This window comes from Sorex fumeus, unplaced genomic scaffold (assembly GCF_029834395.1).
Source record: "Sorex fumeus unplaced genomic scaffold, SorFum_2.1 ptg000061l, whole genome shotgun sequence".
Classification (NCBI taxonomy): domain Eukaryota; kingdom Metazoa; phylum Chordata; class Mammalia; order Eulipotyphla; family Soricidae; genus Sorex; species Sorex fumeus.
In genome coordinates this window covers 34,087,138-34,101,935 of record NW_026606118.1, presented here as the reverse complement: position 1 = coordinate 34,101,935, position 14,798 = coordinate 34,087,138, and the positions used below count along the sequence as shown (strand labels likewise).

At 41.8% G+C, this 14,798-nt stretch overlaps 1 protein-coding gene across 1 annotated transcript in view; it reads left to right on the top strand.

Moving 5' to 3' along the window:
• The first annotated feature begins 2,669 nt into the window (after positions 1-2,669).
• ENPP1 (ectonucleotide pyrophosphatase/phosphodiesterase 1) overlaps positions 2,670-14,798 on the top strand; it is an 81,593-nt gene continuing 69,464 nt past the window's right edge. Inside the window, exon 1 of the mRNA XM_056126325.1 lies at positions 2,670-2,891. Coding sequence (XP_055982300.1) covers positions 2,670-2,891 — 222 coding nt within the window. The remainder of the gene's footprint in view (positions 2,892-14,798) is intronic.

Sequence of the window (14,798 nt, the reverse complement as noted above, 5' to 3'; positions counted from 1 at the left end):
GCATCCCATATGTTCTCCTGAGCACCACCAGGGGTAATTCCTGAGTGTAGAGCCAGGAGTAACCCCTGTGCATCGCCAGGTGTGACCCCCAAAGCAAATAAATAAAAGAAATAAAAATAATAAATGTGATTTTCCAGTTTTCTCAACACCATTTAAAAAAAAAAAGAAAAAGAAAATTCAGGTTCTTGATCACTTAAGCTACAACCTGACCTTTTGTCATTCTTATTCCTCTGATCTTAGAAATTCAGTAGGATTTTAATTTTAATTTATTTAATATTTTCTTGTGATCACATTAATTTACACACAGTTTAGATTGTATTCTCTTGCTACAACTTCCTGTCTCTTCAAAACATCAATCAAATTTTTAGAGTGACCCAGAAAAGATAAAGTTGACACAAGCAAGACAAATGCCTATGAGAGAGGCATATCCTGGTGGCGTGTGTGCCAAGCCAACACTGCAGATGTGTTAGATTTAGTTTGGCATTTAAAGTGTCTAAGGAAATTGTTTTCCTGAAATTTTAAGACAAAATTTTGCAATCTGGAGAATTCAAACAAACATCTGAACTTCCTGTTTCTCATGAAAAATCTGACTATCTGGCTATAATAGACCCAAAATTCTGCCAAATACATGTCTTGAACAGGCCATGCACAAGTTCAGTAGATGAAGTACCTTACTTACAGATGGCTCCTGCCAGTCTCTTCGTGTTTATTTCTGACCCTATAGATGACACACTGACGTTCCAACAGAGAAGACTTGAAAATGGCTTGCTCTTTGGGGATACAGACAAAATACTTACCCCGTTTGTTTCGTCAGGTTCAAAACCACTCTGGAACATCTCTGTTGAGTTGCTTTTAGAAGTGTTGCCACTCATTTGACCAACCTCTGGAACACATCTTTCTCTCTGAATCTGGCTTTTTGAAACAGTCAAAGAAATATTTGGAATCAAGCCTGGGGTATAAAATTATGTGTAACTATGAAATAGTAAAAGTCTGCTTCTTTTGGATGGCTTCTAAGGTAACTATAGAATAAACAAATAAACAACAAAAAAAAGAACCCAATAATATTTTGAGGGATACCCTTAATGTCTTCCAGATGCTGGCTACTCTTCCCAACAAACTCCCATAATTGCCTGGGTTACTCTATTATGTCTATATGACTAGGTTTAATGTTTTGTTTACTTCCTTCTCTCTCGACCAGACTGCAAACCAACTGAAAAAGACATTTATATTCTTCTTTGGTATGGCAGGCATACTGAGGAACTGAGAGAGTGAAATAAAAGATTCATAATTCAAAGAGTGAGTGAACCAGCATCAATGAAAAACAAATCAAAAGGTAGCAACCTACTTTTACATCTGTTAAGCATCCAATGTCATTATAAACTTTTGCACACATTTATGTATCAATCACATGAATGGAAGCTGAATTATCTGGAGATTGTATAACTTCTCTTGGCCACTAATATTAGTGGATATTGCAAACAGGTGGAAGTCACTGGTTTCTATCTAGACAGATAAGGTTCATATTACCACACATCAGAGGCTCTTTCAACTGATGACACAGGAAATGTAAAACCATTGAATCAAATTCCACTAATAAGACCACTCATGGTCTTCCTAGTTTGAAGACCAACTATCAACGTTTAATTTTCTCAGGTGTTGGAACTGGGGAGTTAGCTCTGGTGACAGTGCGCATGCTTAGCTCCTCACCTCCAAGGACCCGAGTCACCTTCTGCACTTCAAGCTCCCCTCACAATTAAGGCGGGGGGGGGGGGGGGGGGGGGATTGAGGGGGAGGGCATACCCCAGCGCCTCCGGGTGTGGCCTTTATAAAGAAAACGTTGCTATCACTAAGGAATATCAGTATAAGCCCCAGGGTAAGTCAACGCCAACATTTAGAAGCTTGTTGGACGTGGACATTCTAAAAGAACCAATAAATAAGTGTATTACAAATGCAGAAACCCAAAGACCATTAAAGCACATGAAACTATAGACAGCGAATTCCTCCTTTCCCGGGCATTTGTAAAATCAGGTATTTTACAATTGGATTAGTTCCTTTCTGAGCAGTGCAGACCGGGTGGACAGCAGGCTTTGGTAGAATTCTCGCTACCTGGGAGAGAAAGAAGGTTGCCTTTTCCGCACACTGGACCAAAGGAAGGAGCATATTCTCTCCTCCATCCTGAAACACTCGGGTCTGTCCCGACGGCACTTTCCTGCCTTTACCGCTGCATCCTTCTCCTCCTCCTCCTCCAGCTCTATTTTGGGGCCCCATGATCTCATGCCCTCTGCAGACCACACTCTGCAATTCCAGTCCAGCCCGTGTCCCGAGGCCGCGCGGGGCGATTCCTGCAAAGAGTTCGGAGGGTGCCCAGGGCGTGGTGCGGGGAAGGCTGGGCGGGCAGGAGAGAAAGGAGGAGGGTGGGTGGGTGCAAGACACGCCCACGTCCAGGACTCAAAATAACTGACACGCTGAGTGCCCGCAATCAGACAGGAAGCCAAATAATCCGGGGCGTAGAGGCGCGCGCTCGCGGCGGGAGCGCAGCCAGGGTCGCGGCGGGCGGGCGGGCGGTTCGGGGCGGGCGCGGCGGCGGCGGCGGCCGGGGCGGGGCGCGGCGGGCGCGGAGCCTATTAAAGGCGCGGCGGGCGGCCGGGCCCCGAGCGCCCAGGGCCACAATGGAGCGCGACGGCTGCGTGGGGGGCGGGAACGGCCGGCGGGACGGCCCGGCGGGGAACGGCCGGGACCCGGGTCGTGGCCCTGCGGCCGCTGATGTGTCCACCGAGCCGCAGGCGGCCGCGTCCCTGCTGGCCCCTCTGGACCTGGGGGAGGAGGCGTTGGAGAAGGCGGCGCGACCCCGCACGGCCAAAGACCCCAACACCTATAAAGTGCTCTCGCTGGTAGGTGCGCGGGAGGGTGGAGACGGGCAGCTTAGCCCGGGAGCCCAGATCGCGGTCAGCACCCGGGAGGGACCGTCGTGGCTCCGCTGCGCTGCGCGCACCTTTGCACCGGGCGCCTGGCCTCTGCAAACCTTTCCAGCGGACGCCTCGCGCGCTCCTTTCTTCCCTGCGCCCCGGCTCTCCGGCACTCGCACTGCTCTTACTGATGCCCTGCAGTCTGTTAGCGCCGTGACCTTTAGACGGCCCGCCCCAGCACACGAGTTTGGGTGGGAAAGTCACCTGCCCTAAAGTTGCGGGATCCTCGCACGGTTGACCCTCATCGGGGGTGGCTGGGAGTCAGCGTTGATGATTCCTTGCTAACCGATTGCACCGAAAGATTTCATGCCAGACCCCTGTCGTTTTGTCAGAAAGCCTAGAACACACTTTCTCCTTGGATCTGTTTAGGAATTTCCTTGAAGTTACTCAGAAATTCCACCAGTCTTCAGATTACGTGAATGTGCAGAAACGTTTATGATTCTTTGTCCAGTATTTTAACCATAGGTTACTCTGGTTACCTTGCGAACAAAAGTACCAATTATTCCCCGGCTGCACTGCTGTGACAGTTTGCTGGAGCCGCAGTCCACTTTAGGAAGCGTGGGCGTTGTTTTCGTTCTAGATCTATAGCGTTGGACCCTGAGCGAAGGTCTGGGTTTTGGGTTTTATGGGCAGCAGTAACTGAGGCCTGGTGCAGCTCTTCCTAATTTCTTTTGTGTTCAATGAGGACATCAACTCCACTTGCATATCACATAGATTTATTATAAGGATCAAATGGAACAATGTGTGTGTCACAATAAATTGAAAATTACAAGGAGACTGTGTCTTATGTGGAAGTGTAACAGATTGCGATGTATAGTGCATCCTTAAACAATTCTCTAACGTGCTATGGATGAACAAGCTGTATAGAGAATGCCTTTTCAAAAATTTTTAAAAATATTTTTCTTTCATAAACATTTCCGTTTTTACCGTAACTTCGATATCAGGAAATATTACAGTATTCTTAGGAGCCCGTATTCCTAAAGAGATGGTGTTAGATAACATGGAACTTAAGCTCCAAATTCCCAAGAGTAAGTTTCCCAAACCACATAATATCTTTCCACAACTTGTATCACAGTTTGAATGTAGAACACGTGATTGGGATGAATTTTTGGCTTTTCCAGTATCATTGTTTAAAGTCGGGTTAGATTATTTTCAGGAATTTAGCCACACTTCAAGGTATTCTGCAGTTGTATTAAATTAAATCTTTGTGTCAATCTCGTGTGAATTGTTTTCCAAATGCCTAATCTTGAAAAATTGCCAAATTTCCATTTGCTAACGTCGATTTTTAAATCTTTCCTACTCATTTGCTTACAGGTCCCTAAGTATCAGCAAATATCTACCCTTCCATCCTTGACGCCTGTAGTCAGTGGAGCTAATGACAGTTCATTAAGCTATGATGATGCAGCTTTGTGCATTTGCCATAAAGTGTCACAGAACTGAGTGAGCACGACAACCATGAATATTTTTTAATCCCATGAGGTTGGCTCTCTTACTGTAAAGCATACTGAGTTAGAACGAATTCTTATTTCATATCTTTTGATGAAATACAGTGGCATATTATTGTACACCCAAATTCTTGCTGTATTTTTGAAACTCAACTAAATTGACAGTTTACCTACGCTTTTTTCTCTTCTCTCAATACCTTTCTCCCAGCCACCCCACCCTACCTTCTTCAAATTAGCACTTTCAAAAGGAAACCAAAAGGAACTTGACAGTTGTCATCAAAGAGCCTGGGGCTGGTTTTCTAAGGGAAAAAAAAAAAGACTCAGTTGTGGGATTTGTTTTTCAGGTTAAAATCACTCTTTTCAAAAAGCTGAAAAAATGGATGACTAATCACATCTGAGATCAGGATGACTGAGATTGGTCTGCTGTGAGATAGAGCTCTTGCACAGTGTTTTATTTTTTTAGTGATAAATTAAGAGTTGCCTTGCAGAGAGATAATTGGTGGCAAAATTGTGTATTTTCTGAAAATATTGTGGAAAAATGATGTAGGTCTGTGGAATTGGGGAAAGAAGGGGAGATTATGCCCGCTTGCTCTTGTTCTATATCCTGTTTGAGCCCAGGGAAAGACTAGAATAGACACTGCTCTGTGGGCTTTTGACCATAGGTCTTAGAAATGTTCATGGCAATGCACCAACCCGGGTGCAAAAAAACTGTGAGAGCAAACACAAGGATAATGCTCTGTATGCTTCATGAATGTTACATACTGAAGGCCTTTCCTTGGTTCAGATTAAGATTTGATCCGAGATATAAACTCGGCATTGATTGAATTTAAAGATGTATTTGTCCTTCGGAAAATGTCCCTGATGTAGTTTTAAAGTGGTATGGAATAGCCAGCCACTTTGTAACCATTTCTCCATTAGTGAGCTATTGTGTAGAATGGTTTTGTTTGTCAACTCCTGCTGTGCCTGTATGATTACCTGTGTCCATGTCAAGGGATTTGTGGGCGTCGGTGGGTGAGTCAATATTGCTTTCTACTTTTAATGAAAAAGTTCTTTATAAGTCACAGAAAGTGATTTTTTTCCATCAGACATTGGGGTGTCACAGTTATTCAGTTAGCTTCTTCCTCTTATAATATACTATTTTATATACAGAATCTAGCATGGAATCATAGTCAAGCTAGTTCCTTTGTATTCATTTATGTAGTTCTTAATCTGATTTTGAATTTACATGATATTTTGCTTCTAAATTTATTATCTGTGTAGTGAATAGTTTAGTATGACTTCAAATGATAAGAGCATGATGATTGGAGATAGTACAGTGAGTAGAGCACTTGCCCTGCATGCAGCCCAACCAACCAGGTTCAAATCCCAGCACTCCAGAAGGACCACCAGGTCTAGTCCCCAAATTGAAAACAGAACAAAAAAACAATCAGCATATTCACTGTCACTGTCCTCCCGTTGTTCATCAATTTGCTCAAGCGGGCCCAGTAACGTCTCCATTGGAGACTTTGTTGTTACTGTGTTTGGCATATCGAATACGTCACGGGGAGCTTGCCATGCAGGTGAGATACTCGGTAGCTTGCCGGACTCTCCGAGAGGGGCAGAGGAATTGAACTCGGGTCAGCCATGTTGGCTGCGTGCAAGGCAAATGCCCTACCGCTGTGCTGTCGCTCAGCATATTAGAGACTAGTTAAGTCTCCACTTGACTTCTTATAGTATTATTTTTAATGTGTTCTAGTTGTTCCTAGAACCACTTCTAGGAAACCAGTAAAACTATATTGTATTTACTGGGGATGAAGAGATAATACAGCAGGTAGGGTGTTTGCCTTGCACGCAGATAATCTGGGTTTGATCCCTGAGCTCACCAAGAATGATTTCTGAGTGCACAACCAGGAGTAATCCTTGAGCACCAACAGATGTGGCTTAAAAAAAAAAAAAAAGTAAAACAAAGCAAAAGCATAAGAATATGCGGATATGTCCTGAGCATAGCTTTGTGTGACCCAAAAACCAAAACCAAAGAAAATCCAACAAAACAACAACAACAAAAAACCCTGTAGCATTTACTAATGGAACAAAGACAATGCCAAATCCAATGTCTATTTTGGTTGAATTCTTGAATGTGTTGTACTTTTATTTAGACCAAGTGACTTTTGTTAGGGCAAGAGCAGGTTCTTGGGGTGAAATGCAAAAAAAAAAATTATGAATGCTTCAGTCATCTCTGAATACTGAATATATTGAAAGAAAAAAAAGAAGAAAGAGATTCTCCATGGGATTAAAAGTGGCAGGTACTTCCACGGGATGGCTCTAAATGGTCATGGTAATGGTTTATTCCCTTCTACCTTGAAGGGGTAGAACATTTGATTCAAATGGCGAATTATGAGAGGTCTTTTTCTGGAATGCTCAAAGCCTGTGCTCCCACCCATTTTAAATCCTTTGATAGTCAAGTCAGGACTTTCATGATAACCTTTGGGATGTCCAGTTAAGGCAGAATAGAGGTACCTTACCCAATACAAAGAGGACTATCTTTGGTGGGCACATGAATAAGGGAATTGGAAGTTTCATGGTTGTAGGAAACAGGAAAACTTGGAGTCTTTTAGCTCTCTCTCTCTCTCGTAAATTTGCGTTTTTGCCAGATGAAAAGTTGGGCCTTTCCATGCCTTAGTACTTTCTTTTTAGCTGGATACGGCTTTTCTACCCAGTGATCTTTTTCTGTCCTTGTTACTTAGACTTGGGAAAGCCAGGAAGGGGAAGACTCAGTACGAACCAAGACCCATATGACCAACTGATGATCTGGCACTGGCATACAAATACTGATGCACCATGATCTGACACTGAGATATACAGCTCAGTGTTAAGATCAGATCTGGAATATTAATTTGCCAGGGCCTGGAGAAGTGAAAGAGAAAAAAAATTAACTCTAGATAAAATTTCACAATTAAAGTTAGTATCTCTACAAAGAGGCCAAAAATGACCTCTGTGATGACTTGAATCAGAGTCCAGTCACTGTGGTAGGCACCTCCCATATACGGACATCTGGCACATGCAAACGTGGCTCCCTCACGTGTGCCACTTTTCTTGTAGTCACTTTGTTGACAGATAACTGATTTCAGACTTCATGACTCCTGTAAAGAAGTGTTTCCTGCAGCATTGCTATTTCTTCTGTCTTGAGTCCCGTTTCTGTTTTATCCTTTTCTCACCATTTATATTTTCCACTCTATACCTCCTCATGAGTCACGGCCATCTCTTCAACACCCATAGTTTCCCCCTAACACTCCACTTCTTCACTTAACTCTGGAGAAACAGTTTTGCTGTCTTCTGCTCCCAATGGTTCTGAAGAGGATCCCATTTCAAAAGACCCCATGTTTTCTATAAAATAAAGACCTGGAACTACCAGGTAGATGGCCTTACTCAGCACCTCATGAAGGTGACACCCTAATTAACAACAACAAAAGAGCTAGAGATTATTTAGCCTTCTTAGACTCTTCACAGAACATTTTATCAATTGGCTCTCATCTTTTTTTATTTTTATTTTTTTCTCTCAGCTCTCATTATTAAATAGTTTAATATTCAATTTTATTTTTTGAGTTTGAAGTTATAGGGATGTATGACTTAGCAAATGCATTTTGTCTATGTTGCAGACTTTTATAAACATGTTAGATAACTAAATGTTGATTCACAACCTTTTTCTCTTTCTGTTAAGGAGACAGATATTTCAAGTTCCAAACAATTTAGGAACAAATAATCCTTTGGAGTACAGCTTGTAATTTGTAATCTGCCTTTGTTTAAAATAACGGGAAAGTGCCCCGCAAATGACAAAAAAGTATATAAGAAAGCTTTTTGCAAAGTTTTCAAGGCAGAACAGAGATTACTCTTCTGAGCCTAAATGCTATGTATCAGATATTTCAAAATACTAACCCCACATGAAAACTCTTTGGCATCAAATAAGAGCTAATTTTGTATTTACCATGGAGAGAAACTAAAAAACCTAAAGAAGTCCTTCAAAAGAGTGACCAGAATTTCAACTGAATATTATCTAGGACTCTGTTTCCAGAATATTTTTTTTCCTGAGAATTAAAAACTCAGAATGAAGATAGTACCCGTATATATATATATTTTATTATTTTCTCATTTAGTTTTCAACATAACAGTGGAAGCAGTGGTGATAAAAGTTTAGATGATTACAATCATAAAAACATCACTTTGCAATTTTAGTATGCAGATTCCCATATGTTCTTAATTGATTCACAGTGCCTCAACAACTCTGAAATAGAAAAATCTGGTGATAGTAAGTTTTACTTTACAGATAAAGAAAGGGGGTTGGGGTTTTTCTTTTTAATCAGTTTTCTCAATCATTTTATGATGGGAACCGTTGGAGAAATTGCTAAAGACATTCCTGGGCTTTGACTCCAGTGCTTATTACTTAGGATATTTGGAATCGCTATGAACTGAATGTTTGTGTCTCCTGTGCCCCATTTATATGTTGTAATCTCCGACCCTGGAGTCATGGTATTTGATGTGTAGGCAGGGATTTGGAGAGCAATTTGGATTTAGATGAAGTCATGAGGGTAAGACAATTATTATGGAGTTAGTTACCTTATAAATAGGGGTGTGTGTCGGGGGGGGGGGAGAACCCACCCTCAAAGTGGGCTCACTATGAGGACTAGAAAGTAGATGTTTGTTAACAAGGGAGCAGAAAGAATTATCCAGGAGGTAATTCCCAGAACTTGGCTTCCTTAAAAATCCCCTACCTCCAGATCTGGAAGAAAACAAATTTTTGTTGTTTAGATCACCGAGGCTCTGGTATTTTGTTATAACAAACTGACTAAGAAAGGGATTTAAGGAGTCTTCGTTTTAAGCAATGACCTCAAGTTAATCATAAATCCATGGTTCATTTACTCCTCTACTAAAAACAAGGGTTAAATTTATATTTAAAACCACACAATTAGTAAGTAGTCTACTAGAATAAGTGAGAAGACTTTTAATTAGGATTTTATATTCTGTTCTTATGGCTAGTGCCTTCCCATCTATTTGCTATTTGTGGTAGTGTGAATGCAGAAGTCTTGTGTTTTTGTGAAGTTGTGTGTTCAGGCTTTTGGGTAAGTGACTTCTTTTTTTTTCAGTTGAACCACCGTGAGCAACACAGTTACAGAGTTGTTCATGATTTGATTCAGTCATAGAATGTTCAACTACCCATCCCTTCACCAGTGTAAATTTCCCTCCATCACTGTCCTCAGTTTCCCTCCTGCCATTCTCTCCACCTGTCCCCCCAACACCCCCCACCCTCACCCCAGTCTGCATCTATGGCAGGTACACACTCTCTCTCCTCTCCTCCCTCCCTCTCTCACTCCTCTCTCTCTTCTCTCTCTCTCTCTCTCTCTCTCTCTCTCTCTCTCTCTCTCTCTCTCTCTCTCCCCTTCCCCCTCACCCCTGCCCTTTGGGCATTATGATTTGCAATTCAGAAACTATGGGGTTATCATGTATATCCCTTTACCTGCTTTCAATTCTCAGTTATTGATGTAACTTTATTTTTAATCTGAGTGTTTAATCGTAATAATTTTAAAATGTACTATAAAATAGGAAAATAGAAAGTCATTTTGGAGATTCAATTTTTGTATGCATATTTTGTTTGTAGATAGATATTTTCTCACTATGCCTAAGTGACAGGTATTCTGTTACAGACAGTTTATGACTAAGGACCCATAATGATGACAGTTCTCTTTGGTTTCAGAAGACTGTTCCTGGAAAGTGTTGGTTCTTAGAGCTGATTTATTTCCCATGACATTAAGAAGCATCTGAAGTTTATTATCTTTCATGAAAAGGGAGAACTGAAAAGAAATTTGGGTAGTTTTTAATTTTTGTTTATTTTTACAAATTTCATTGAATCACTATGAGTTACAAAGTTGTTCATGATTGAGTTTCAAATGTACCGTGTTCAAGCACCCATACCTTCACCTGTGTCCACTTTCCTTCCTCAATATCCTCCATTTCCCTCCTGCCCCTCAACCTACCTCTAAGGAAGGCAGACACTTGAGTCGTTTTTTTTATGATGCTATTAGGCATAAAACCCAGCTCCTGGAAGAGAACAATGCAGAGTCTCCTGCCCCCGCTCCTGGCTGTCCTCGCCAGGGCCCCTTGGAGGGAGGTGGGTTGAGTTTCCCTCCCTGCCCCGACCAGAGGCCCAGCAGCCGAAGACCTCCAAAAACAGCCACAACCATGCTGAGACCACCCTCCACACGCATGAAGGTACCGGCAGAAGAACAAAGGCATGAACGTCCCGGGGCTGAGATCTCCAAGCCTGCTCAGATCGGGTCTGAGCATCCTCTACCCAGATCCTCCATCTTCCAGTAGGCGTGGGTCACACCCACCAACTGCCCCCCAGTACCGTGTAATCCCATCAGTGGCCAAGACCCAGAGACTACAAAACCCAGTTCCCGGAAGCATGTGACCACATTTGTGGCCACATGATATCTTATTATCTCATTTTGCTTTTGACATCCTGGCAGGCTACTGCCCACACAGAAGTGTCTGGCAAACTCCCCATGGCATACCCAATATGCCAAATACCAGTGACAATGATGGGTCTCATTCTCCTAACCCTGAAAGAGCCTTGAATGTGGCACTTTTTAGAATCTCAGGGCTAGGACAAAGGAGACATTACTGGTGCCTGCTCAAGGCAATTGATGAACAACAGAATGATTGTGATTGTGATTGATTAGGCAGCAAAATAAATTCAGTGATTGTAATGAGATTCTTCTAAATTATATCATATTGCTCCAGCCAAATGAACAATGGTACAGCAGTTTCAGCTGAAATGTTTCAGGTAGCAGTTCTCAAACTGTTGTCTGTGGCCCCTTGGGGGAATCTGTAAGAGCCTTTTAAGATATATATGAATTCCAGACTATTTTAAAACAGTATTGAGACATCATTTTCCCTTTTCCATTTTGTTGACATTTATGCTGATTGTATTAAAGCAGTGAAGGGTAAAAGCTGTTGGCACCATTGCAGAAATCAAGGCATGTTCTTGGAATTAGGAAAAATAAAAAGATTAATTTTACTTAAAGAATTTACTGGGTAGGAGCCAGAGAAATAGTACAAGTTAGGTGCTTGCCTTGCATGCAGCTGACCTGGTATGGGGCATGGTTCCCTGAGCACCACTAGGATTGATCTCTGAATGCAGAGCCAGGAGTAAGCCGAGTACCACTGAGTGTTCTCCCCCATAAAAAGAGAATATATGAGGTGAAGTAGTAAAAATGACTATAAGGATAGAAACGTTATTAAGTTCCAACCATAGATTACCCCATCTTTTTTAACAAACCTTGTTAACAAAATCAGAAATATATGCATTGTACATTTGCCTCATACTCAGGTACTTCTGTTTTCTGGATGAAAAGTAAGTGTGGGATAGAGCTGTGAGCTAAACGAACTGCTCTCCCACCCCTATGTAATGCTTTTTGTTTGAAAGAACAGTGACAAAGTGATTATTCAGGTTTGTGTATTTAGCATATCTTTTATAAAAAAATAAATGATATTAACTTGTCACTTCAAAGGAAAGAAATGATGGCACCTGTTACCATATAAAATCTGAGCTTTCAAGTAAAAATTAGAAATTTTGAAAGCTTGTTGCAGCCTTTATTCGTTTAACAGCTTTTTAGTCCTTAAAGGTTTCTGGCCAAATTGATAGCTATAGTATAAAAACTATATACCTATAGTATAGTGAATAACTACAGCATTTCGAAGGACTACATAACTCAGTGAATCATTATTTTCTATAGGGCCAATACTATTTTAAAATTATTCATAGTCAAATTTTTATTCAAAGTTTAAAACACATATCTAGACAGACAGTATAAAATGAAGGAGACAAAACACCTTTGGGAATAAAAGAAATGGGAGAAAAGTGGTGAAAGTAAAATCTTTTAGTAACTGGAGTTGGGAAACCTGTATAGCCACATGTAGAAAATAACAAGAGACACTAGACTAATTTTGGTTAAGTGAAAATAAATTAAAGGCTGGATTTAACTGAAACCATAAAATACCTGAAGAAAATAGGTGAAATTCTCATGAATGGCCTCTGCAGGGATGCCTTTGGCGATTTCACTCAAATAGTAAAGAAAACAAAAGCAAAAATAAATTGGAGTATATGAATCTTGGAAGCAGTTTTTTATTTTGTTTTCATCTGGGTTCCATACTAGGTGATGCACAGAACTTACTCCTTGCTCTGTGCTCAGGGGTCACCGTTGGAAGAACTTGCAACACCGTATGGGGTGCTGGGAATCAAATGCAGGTTAACCGTGTACAAGGCAAAACCCTGCTTGCAAAATCTCGTTCGTGCCAAGACTTTTGTACAGTGAAAGAGAACACCACACAAACTAAAAGGCAACCTACTGACCAAGAAAATATGTACCTTATAGTCACACACCAAAATATTATGCAGAGCCTGTACATACTAGCAACAAAAGTCAGTCTACCAAATGAAAAGTGGACAGAAGATTTGAATAGACACTTCTCTGAAGAAGCCCATACAGATGTCTCCAGGCTCAAGCAAAAAATGTTCAAATTCATGTATTATTAAGGAAGTACAAATGAAGTTTCAAAGAGAGCACCTCACATCTGTGAGAATGACCTGTTCAGAAAGATTGACAACAGTGTCTGTTGTTGCAAATGTGAATTATCAAGAAAAGTTGAGGGAGTGTGGGACCTGATCATTCAGTGGCTGAGAACCATTCCTTTGGCCAACCCACTTGTCAGAGGAATGATGGGGGAATGAGAATGGAGGAACAGGGCCCCAGGCTGGTTGCTAGACAGTTTATTTCTCTCTCCTCCCCAGCATAGTCCGATATCTCCTCTTCTAGCACAGTTGTATCACCTGTATCACTTGTCATCCCATTGTTCATTGATTTGCTTGTTGGGCACCAGTAACGTCTCCATTTATCCTGTCACGTGCTAGTGTGGCCCAATGGCGTCTGCTCACTCCAGGAACATGAAGAGCATTGAACCATTCATTCAGGGTCTTGATGAAGAAGTCTGACCATCTCGTATGTGGGCGTTATTATTATTATTTTTTTTAGATTTTTATTAGTGAAACACCATGAGGTACAGTTGTAGATTTACAAATTTTTGTTCTTGGGTTTCAGTTATAGAGTGATCGAATACCCATCCCTCCACCAGTGCCCATTCTCCACCACCACTGATCCCAGTATCCCTCCCACTCCCTGTCCCCTCCCATTCCACCCTGCCTCTGTGGCAGGGCATTCCCCCTTGTTCTCTCTCTCCTTTTGAGTGCTGTGGTTTGCAAAACAGGCATTGAGTGGCAATCATGCTTGGTCCAGAGTCTACTCTCAGTATGCGTCTCCCATCCTGGGAGGATCCTCCCAACACCCTTTATTTGGTCCTCCCTTCTCTATCTGAGCTGCCTTTCCCCCCAGCGTGTGCGCGGCTGGCCTCCAAGCCATGGAGTAAACCTCCTGGTACTTAAAACCTGGTACTCTGCTATTCTTGGGTGTTAGTCTTCTATTTTGTTACTTTATGTTCTGTGGGCGCTCTTTTGACGTCCTGTGGATTTGATCTTCTGTGCTTGCACCACCAGGTCCTCGATGGATGCTTCTGATGCCAGCATACATGTGTTAAAAGTACAGACAGTCATTTTAGTCCTTCTTCATTTTGGCAACCTAGTTTGGTCCTGAGATTTTAGCAGTCTCTCCTTACTTGTCCTTCCCAACGCTGCCATATTGGGGGGTTCTTTCAGGATTAGGGGAATGCGGCCTGTTATTGTTACTGTTTATGGCATATCGAATATGTCACGGGTAGCTTTCCAGGCTCTGCTGTGCGGGTGGGATACTCTCGGTAGCTTGCCATGCTCTCCGAGAGTACAACCATAGTCTTACATTTTGGTCATAGTCCCAGTTATCATAGTTCCATCATCCTAGTCTCCTTGTAGACCTCAAAGTCCTCTATTTCGTTATCCCCTCATCTTATCCCTTCTTCTGCGTCTCATATTCTCTCTCTTTCCCCTTACAGCATAGTTATATAGCGGTCATGAAGAGTGAGTTACACATAGGTGGGGTTAAACATTGTCATAACAAACAGAGATAAAGTCATTCCTACAGGGGAAATTCTAGGGGATTAATACACGGATAAGATCTCATCTGTGGGTTCAGAACTCCAGATTACTAGATCTGCTCAAGGGCTGGATTCCATCCAGGGTGTATTTCTTTATCTTTTCCTCAGCGAGTAATTCATTTAAGCAATCATAGTAACTTTATTTCTTACTAATATTTCTAATCATTTGTATGAATACTGTAAGAGATATACTAAGCTTAAAGGTTGGCACTTCCTGGGGACATCTCACTGTATAGCCCAGACTATAATCCTCAGGCCAGATTAGTATTTC